Source organism: Poecilia latipinna, unplaced genomic scaffold, assembly GCF_001443285.1.
Source record: "Poecilia latipinna isolate Pla-1442-1.1 unplaced genomic scaffold, P_latipinna-1.0 Scaffold147, whole genome shotgun sequence".
Lineage (NCBI taxonomy): Eukaryota > Metazoa > Chordata > Actinopteri > Cyprinodontiformes > Poeciliidae > Poecilia > Poecilia latipinna.
The window spans coordinates 174,084-182,860 of record NW_015112763.1 but is presented as its reverse complement, the minus strand read 5'-3'; the positions used below and the strand labels follow the sequence as shown (position 1 = coordinate 182,860).

Here is an 8,777-nt window from a genome sequence, read left to right as displayed (position 1 = left end):
TAAAAAAAAAAGCCATTAAAAAACAACCCGCTATGTTTTGCATGAAAAGGCCAAAAAAAAAAAAAAAAAAAAAAAACCACATGATAAATTAAAATAAGCTCAATTTCCTTTCGAATGATTAATATTATTTGAAGGGCAAGTCTGTGTACAGAGACTTTGTAATTCTTTATATTTCTGGTTTCTATTATATGTGGTTTTTATTTCCTTTTTATTTATTGTTTTTGGTTGTTGTTGTCGTGAGGTGGGGTTGTTGGTGGTGAGGAGAGACGCTGAGACCCAGGTTATGGTGATGATGAAGATTTAATGATGATAAAGCAAACAAACAGTCCAAGGCAGGCAGCACGGCAGGAACAAGCACACAGCTAAATACCGGTAGCAACTGTCAAACGGACCAGACGGAACAAACACAAACCAGGACTTAACAGTTCTACTGGAGTGACGAACTACGACAAGGACCCGACGACGAACACAGACAACAGGTGGGTTTAAATACACACGGGGTAATTAAGGGAATGAGACACACCTGGGGAGCAATCAACGGGGAGGACAGGACAGAGACTCACAGGAAACAGGGCTGAACACAGAAAAACTCAAAAATAAACACACAGAAACACGGAACCTAACAGTTGTGTCTTTATTCTGTGTATTTAAAATGTCTTTTATTTGCAGTTTATAATGTTCTGTACAAAATCAAAGTTTATTGGTCTTTGAAAAGGCAAGCTTGCATTATTATGTCGTTATCAGTACACTACATGAAAATGGTCTCAAAATATTATCGTTTATTGCAATAATTTCTATGACAATTTATCTTCCAGTAAAATTTGACAGCTCTACTGCTGTATGATTTATGACATTATATTGTCTACTGAATATTTATGTACTGATTTTAAGCTGGTGCGTATTTCCTGTTGTCGGTGGTCGTTGGGTGTGATGCATCCTCAGACAGGTCGCTAGAATATTACAAATCCAATTATACACAGCTGATTTCTTCGGCTGCTGAGACATTGATCTGGTCTATTGGCTCGCCGTAACGCAAATATAAGTTATCAGCCAGAGTTACACATGTGTCATGTTGGGAAGCAAGAAAAGCAAGAGCAAAAAAAACCTCAATCACCTCAGCAGGGTTTCCGGTTGATGCTATTAAAAAAAATAAATAAAACAATCTCTGAATTTGCGTGTTTTGCAGTTAATATTTCCATTAAGAAAGCTGCTCTGTGGCATGTTGTCGATCCACCTTGGATGCATACGTGGTAGATGTAAACACAGCATGGCTTCGACCTGACGGTTGGTTTTGTTTCCTGTCTTTGTGATGGTTTCTGAACTTGTAGCAGCCGGGTTGCTTTCACCTGCGGCTTGCTGCCCTGACCTTCCTAGAGACTCGGTGTTTTCCCTTTTTTTTTTTCCTTTTTTTTTTTGTCAGAACGGACAGGATGCTCCTCATCCTTCTGTAAAATAGCAAATCTGAAGAGTTATAAATTGTAGGTTATTTTTAACTTCTGCATCAAGGGTTAACCAGATTTTAATTGTACTTGGATTTTACTTGACTGTGCTCATCGTTAGCCTCGTAACAGATTTGCCTAAGTCATATTTTGGCCAAATTGAGAGATCTGCTTAATATTGATCACCTTGTACTGTTACCTCACCCTACCTATTTGCCCTCAGCCTATAAGAACACCTGTTACACTCTAAACTCCATCTTTTCCAAAAATGTTAAGAAACTTAAACAGGGTTTGCCAGAGTGTGCGTACTGGTCGGACTCGAATCAGGTGATCAAATGCCTAACATCAGCAACAAGTGTTAGGCATCTAAGTGTAGCTTAGATGAAGTCAGCAGTATTTGGAGCAACACTAGCATGTTGACTAACACAGTTACTCAATTTATTATGCAAGCAAAATTGTGCAAGTTAATATAAGCTAAAATGTTAAGGCCAGCTTAAATGCTGTCAGTAGCATGTGGTCTGACGTTAAAATATGGCGTAGGGAATTATCCTAAGAGACTGACGTTATGTAACTAAAAGCTTTCTTTATTTTGCTTCTTATGCAACTTGGTGATCTAAAGCTGTGCCGTGAATTGTGCTCAATTTTTCAAAACATTTCTCTTTCTGTTTGTCAGATTTTCTCTCCTTCGTTGTAGGTTTTCTGTTTTTGGTTTAGTTTTTGCTCCATGCTCTTAAGGCCTGTTACTATTTTTGTCCATAAGAGTGGGCTGGTCGTCTGTATCAAAAGGTATGAAAAGCTTCGGTTTCCATCACACCGTCCCCACGGTTTGAAGTCCTTTGAGTACGAAAGAGAAAGAGTGAAAGAATGACCGAATGAAGTCTACAGTGGCGTAGCACTGACCCTCCCTCACCTGTTGCAATATGTGTTGCGTTTTTGGTTTTATATAAAAGAGTTATAAAAGATATTGCTGTGTTACTCTAACACAACAATATCTTGGTGATTGTATCATATTGCCCATATTGTTTAATAATGGAAGATGTCTTCAAGTTATCTAGAAGCACAGTGAGGCATGGAAGAAACCAACTTTATATCAGTTTTCATAGAATTAGACAATTAATAAAACCTCAATCTCATCCCAAATGTGTAAACCCTCCAACAGGAGTTTTGTTGTTGGACATTTTATTCAAGGAATATTTTATGTATAAGTGACTTTTCATACTTTCTAACATAAAACAACCACAAAAACAGAATGAAACTTGTCTAAACTTGTCTATGTTTCGTTTTTATGGGATAGTAAATATACTTTGACAACGCGGACAGGTTGCATTACATTCAGTCTGGGGCTGTAGAGTCATTGTCACGTAAAAGGAAAACACACAACTGAACTGAAGTCTTTCTCTCTTCTAGTTATTTGTGAAGGGAGTCGTAAATCAGGAGGTGCAGCAGGAGCTCTCGTATCCCGGGGCCCTTCACTGCATCTTCTGTGGAGCCAGAGGGCTGTTCATGGACAGCCTGATCAAAAACACTTCAGCGCTCATCGTGGTAAGTCGCACCCTAACCCTAAACCTTCCCAATAATTTTCTACTGACTTTTTAACACGGACCATCAGGCTTCACATCCAGTATTTATTTGGATGTTTCAAGTCTGATCTGTAAGTTGAGGAGAAACCAGAGACGTGTGTACATATATATATTTTTTGATAGCTGAGTATTAGAAAACATACAATCAGCTAGATTTTGATTATCATTCATCAAAATGTGAAGGTAAAATTGCAAATGACCCTAAATGGAACTTTATATTTAGATTTTCCAATTTATGAGGAATAAATGTTGCCATAGTGTTCTCTTACTCATAGTGATTAAGAGAACAAATTCCCCAAATATCTTTGTGTGTCATGCCAAGTTGGCCTTTTATTATTATTTTTTTTAATTTTTGGTGCAACACTAATATTGAGCAACATTGTGATATCTAAGAATGACATGTTTGTCGATTTAAAAAAATTACATGGTTACTTAATTTCAGTGTTGCATCACTGGCTCAAATTGAGACATATGCTGTTCAGCAATAAATCTGCCTGGACTAGAAACAGAGTAAAGCTGTGGCCGGGAATTTCTCGTCTTTTATTAACAAGTTTGATAAAAAAGTAAATATGCAACTTAAGGGAAATTTACTCTCCAATCACTTTCTTTTTCATTATTAGATAAAAGGCCCGGATTTTATTAAAAAAGTGACTTGGAAATTACCTCGCAAAAGTTTCCTTTTTAGATGTGGGTTTTGAAGGTTTTCCATGGTATTAAATCTAGAGAAAATAACATAACAGCGAAATTTTGTACCAATGAACTGTTTGCTCCCTTCAACTGTTTGACCAAGATTAAAGAGTCAGAAATTACAGAAGAAATTATTATTTTCAGATTGACCATCTACACTTACCACTCCGTAAAGGCAATTCTACCAGCAGCATCTTGTAACATAAAAAAAGACAGTGATGTAGTTCATCATTTCAGTCTTTTTTGCTCACATCAACACCCCCATTAAGTCGCTGAAAGTGTTTGTTTATAGCCATGCGTACAGTTGAAAAAAACCACAAGGAAAACATCTGTTGCCAAATTTAAATCAAAGCTGCCGTCACTCTGTATTCTACTCAGGTTTAGAAGGGAAGAAATAGAGAATTTTGTTAAACATCAAGTCCTGTCACATTTTTAAAGTAGCCACATCTCTTCATGTCATCCCATGTAGTTTATGTATGGAAATCAAGGAATCCACAGTTTCTGCTGAATCATGACCGGGTATTTTACTTTCTACCTACTTAAACACTTTCTTCATACCAAGGATTTACTTATTTGGGAGTTAAATTTCAATGGTCTACAAATGCCCCCAAGTGGTCAGAGAATGGTTTGCTGAAAAAATCAGAAAGCAGGTCTCATTCGGTCACTTGAAGCCTTTTGGTGAGGTCTGTAAAGAAAGTGTTTTTTCATTGAGTTGGGTCATCGATAAGTCACAGTTCTGTTGCACTGGTGCACAGGAGAGCTGCAGCAAGACTTTTCTGCGTATCCAAAAAAAATCTGCTGTAGCCTTTATGTGGTGATCAAATTTTAAACTGCTGTAGCGTTATTGTCCTCTGACGTCTGTGCCATTGAAAGGAAAGACGGAAATGCAACGGTGTGACAAGAGTTCAAAACCTTAAACTGTGACAGTAGAAATGAAACACGATGAAAATCCTCCCTATGGATTTTCTTTAACTTATCATTTGTTATTTGAAAGATTTTTTATTAGTAGCAACAGACAAAAAGGCAACTCCGTACACATCAACTCCACGAGTCGCTCTCAGAAGAACCCAAAGTTACCACTGATTGTGGTTTAAGAAAGGTTTTTATTATAATCTCTAAAGCAAAAATAATTGAGCTCCAGTGACCAAAAAGAGAAAAACCTATTCAGGACCTTTCAGTCGACTGACTCTAATGTCATTTGTTCTGACCAAACAGGTGGGCTCGCCTGGATTCCTGCTCGTGTCAGGCCTAGCCGAGCCGGTGGTGCGAGCCTACTCGCTGATCGCAGACCTAGTGGCGAGGTATGAAGGCACACAGTCCAAACGCACTGAGATGGGGGACAGAGTCTTGGGCGAGTCACTGGATTCACGGAGGGCCTTCAAAACTCTGGTGGAGAAGTGGGAGGACAGACATGTTCTGGATCTTCTCGTACTTCCAGGGACTGTGAAGGAAATCCTACTGGATTTGGTGAAAGAATCGGGCCTTGGCTCGAGTCCAAGCCCAGAACCGATGCGTGACGATACAGGTGCAAAATCACATAACGATTCCAGAGACGACTGGGACAAAGCCAGCAGTTCTAAGAAAACACTTCCCGATCCTTTCGGTAACGCCGATCGATGGGCTGAAGGGAAGGCTACAACTTATGACTCTGCAGCAAAGGACCCCTTTCTCCAAGATATTTTCTCTCCTGCAGGCACCAGAGGGAAGGCAGAAGGGGCCGAGGAAAGACTTTTGCACTCTCCTCAGGAAGTGGGGGAAGAGGAACAGCTCGAGAAACAGGCAATCGGTGTCAAGGCGGGCGAAGGACAAGGGGACAGTGAAGAGCCAGAGTGGCAGTTGTCAATGGGAAACAAGGAGTTTTGGCTTCTTCTAAAGTTCTTCACAGCCATGGGGTACACGGAGGATGTTGTAAAACGTGTTCTTAAAAAAACGGGGCCTAAAGAGGCGTCACAGATTCTGGACTTAGTTCAACAGGAGCAGGATCTCAGTGACCGTGAGCAGAACAAATGTAGCGGTAGAAGCACAAAAAAACACGGTGTTATTTTGCACCAGGGAAAAGAGCAGCCCTGTGAGACGGAGCACAAAGAGGGTGAGGACACGGAGGAAGCGGGGCGTAAAATAAAGCATAGCAACGGAGATTTTGAAGGACTGCAAGTAGGAGGCGAGGAGTTGACGATAGAAAATCACAAACACTCTCAAGGACGGGGTAGCGAAGATGTTCAGGAGGCAGAACACCAGGAAGACTTTGTCCTGGGGGTAATGAAGAAAGCAGCTGCTACATGTGGGTACACTGAGGAGAATGTGACCAAAATCTACAGCATGTTGTCTGAGGGGTCCACTCACCAGCTACTTCTAGAACTGCAGAAAAAGGAAAGCAAGGAGACAGAAGGCTCCAAGAAAGAACCAAGAGAGATTCATGATGTCTTGGTTGAAAAAGAAGAGATAAATCTCGGACTAGCCGAGACTGAGACAAAAGGAGAGTTTTTTATTCACAAAGATAAAAGAGATCCTGATGAAGGACAAACAAAAGAGCCAAAGCGGTCTATGCAGTTAGCAGAATCAGACCTGCGTACCTGGAGTAACAAACCAAAGCAGCTGGCCCCTAATCAACCCGTTTCACAGTTAAACCAGCCTTTAAACACGTTAAGACCTCACCAAGACGTCCTGCAGGACGTCAAGGGGCCCCCCATGCCTACCTACGCCTCTTCTCTGGGTCCTCCACTCATGCCGTTTCACCCCAACAAGCAACAGGGCCAAACCACCTACGGGCCCGACCCGGCCACTTCCAAGCAAACGCATCAAACTCACATCAATGTGCCAAACTCGAAGCGCCACTCTGCGATCTCCTCGAAGCAAGAGCATCAAGCTCAGCCCAACATCTTCTTCGCAAGTGACCCGCCCTCCACCAGAACGAGGGATAAACGGAGCTTCATATCGCCTTCTTCGTCCGTGGTGGTGACAGGGGAGCAGCGCTTCCTGGAGGGTCTTCAGACCCCCTTCCAGCTAAAGCTTACAGACGAACCCGGAAACCCGAACCTGAGGGCAATCGTTATCGACGGGAGCAACGTGGCAATGAGGTGAGAAGTAGTACAGGGAGCATCTTTCAGACTTATAGGAAGTATTTCTGCTTTCTTTAGAAATTATAGTCCGTTTGCCAAAAAGCACAATGTGAAAGCAAACTGCACCAAATAGAACAAAATAAAGTCCTCTTTTGGTCCGGACCAAACGACTTCCCTGGCGCGAAGACACACTCAGATGTCTGACAGCAGATTATATGAAATGTTAAAATGCCAGATGATCACACATATAACATAATTTTCTCATCAAATTGTTTAAATCTTTATTCCTTCATTCGCTAGAGAATAGCAGAAGTAACGATCTACAATGATTCAGACTCTCCAGAAATCCACTAACGTTCTCTCTCTGGGTCTTCCGCAGTCACGGGTTGGGTCATTTCTTCTCCTGCAGAGGAATTGCTCTGGCTGTCCAGCATTTTTGGGACAGAGGCCATCGTCACATCAGCGCTCTGGTGCCGCAGTGGAGGCAGAAGAATGACCCCAGGATAAAAGGTAACAGTTGGCCGTCATCTTCTTTGTGTGTGTGTGTGTGTGTGTGTGTGTGTGTGTGTGTGTGTGTGTGTGTGTGCGTGCGTTTGTTTGTAATACCTTGTGGGGACGATTTTCCTGACATATACTACGTTGTGGGGACCAATTGCTCCTCGTGGGGACCGGAACCTGGTCCCCACCATGGGAAACCCTGTTTTTGGGTCAGGGGTCAGAGTTAGGGCTAAGGTATGAATTGAGTTTTGGTTAGGGTTAGGTATGTGATGGCTAGAGTTAGGAAAAGGGTAAAGGTAAGGTTTAGGCTGTAGAAATGAATGGAAGTCAATGGAAAGTCCCCACAAAGATAGCAACACAAACATGTGTGTGTGTGTGCTCGCCTTGAACCTGGATGTTTCCCCCGTCTGAGCAGACAAAACATGGTGTCGTTTGTTCCTGTTTCTCAGAGCAGCACTATATGACGGACCTGCAGAACCTGGGCCTGCTCTCCTACACCCCCTCCAGAGAGGTCCATGGCAAGAGAATCAGCTCTTATGATGACAGGTAGATATGTACTGAAAGGAACACCTGTCTGTGCTGTGTGTGTGTGTGTGTGTGTGTGTGTGTGTGTGTGTGTGTGTGTGCGTGTGTGTGTGTGTGTGTTTGTCTGTGTGTGTGTGTGTGTGTGTGTGTGTGTGTGTGCGCGCCAAGTGAGAGCAGCGCTTTTCCATATTTTATCAAACTACAATCAAAAACTTCATTATGTTTTATTGTAATTTGATGTAACTGACCAAGAAACACATGGAAGTTAATAAATCAATTCTGTGATTGCGTAAATTTACACAAAATCCACATGAAAAAAATGCTAATGTGAGTTTATTGCAAATTGATATGAAGAGTCACACAAAGGAGCTATTTAAGTTATTTGAAGAATAAAAATGTTTTTGTGTCCAATCTGTTTATTTCTCATTTCTCATTTTTTTTAAATTCTATATATAAGTTTTGGATGGGTTAATGAAGGGGGGAAAATGTCAAAACTCTTTGCAAATATTTCTTAAGTAGGTTAAAATCAGTGATTTTGATGCTCCACTTTGTGTCTTTCTGTTATACAAAATCCCATTAAAAACACTGAAATTAGTGGCTAAAATGTGTCGGCATGTGGAAAGGATAGCGGGGTGTAAATACTTTTGTAAGGCAGTCTGCTCCATTCTTGTGACGTTTCTTCTCCCTTTTTCCCCCACAGACTGATCCTGCAGCTTGCACAAAGGACAAATGGAGTGATAGTAACTAACGACAACCTGAGAGACCTCTCAGACGAGTCGCCTGTATGGAGGGACATCATCAAAAAGAGGTATCAGTTGAGGTTGAGGTTCGGGTTGCAACGTTTGCCGTTTTCCACTCAGAGTTGGATTGTTGCCTTCAGGAACCTCCCAAAATCCTCCGTCTGAAGTTGGTTTCCATCAGCGAACCCAACGTGGGACTAATTTAATTCCCACTAATTCCTAGTACTAGCTAATAGCTAACTCTACTAG

The 8,777-nt window shown here is 41.5% G+C and overlaps 1 protein-coding gene across 5 annotated transcripts in view; it reads left to right on the top strand.

Moving 5' to 3' along the window:
• Positions 1–8,777, top strand: part of khnyn (KH and NYN domain containing) — a 38,779-nt gene that overhangs the window by 20,163 nt on the left and 9,839 nt on the right. For 4 of the 5 annotated variants that reach the window (XM_015029240.1, XM_015029236.1, XM_015029237.1 and 1 more), the window contains exons 3-7: positions 2,847–2,981; positions 4,922–6,783; positions 7,145–7,275; positions 7,713–7,809; positions 8,489–8,709. In XM_015029240.1, coding sequence (XP_014884726.1) covers positions 2,847–2,981; positions 4,922–6,783; positions 7,145–7,275; positions 7,713–7,809; positions 8,489–8,693 — 2,430 coding nt within the window. In that variant the 3' untranslated portion in view covers positions 8,694–8,709. Of the gene's footprint in view, positions 1–2,846; positions 2,982–4,921; positions 6,784–7,144; positions 7,276–7,712; positions 7,810–8,488; positions 8,710–8,777 lie in introns of those variants that run through there. The other variant, XM_015029241.1, reaches the window with a different exon arrangement.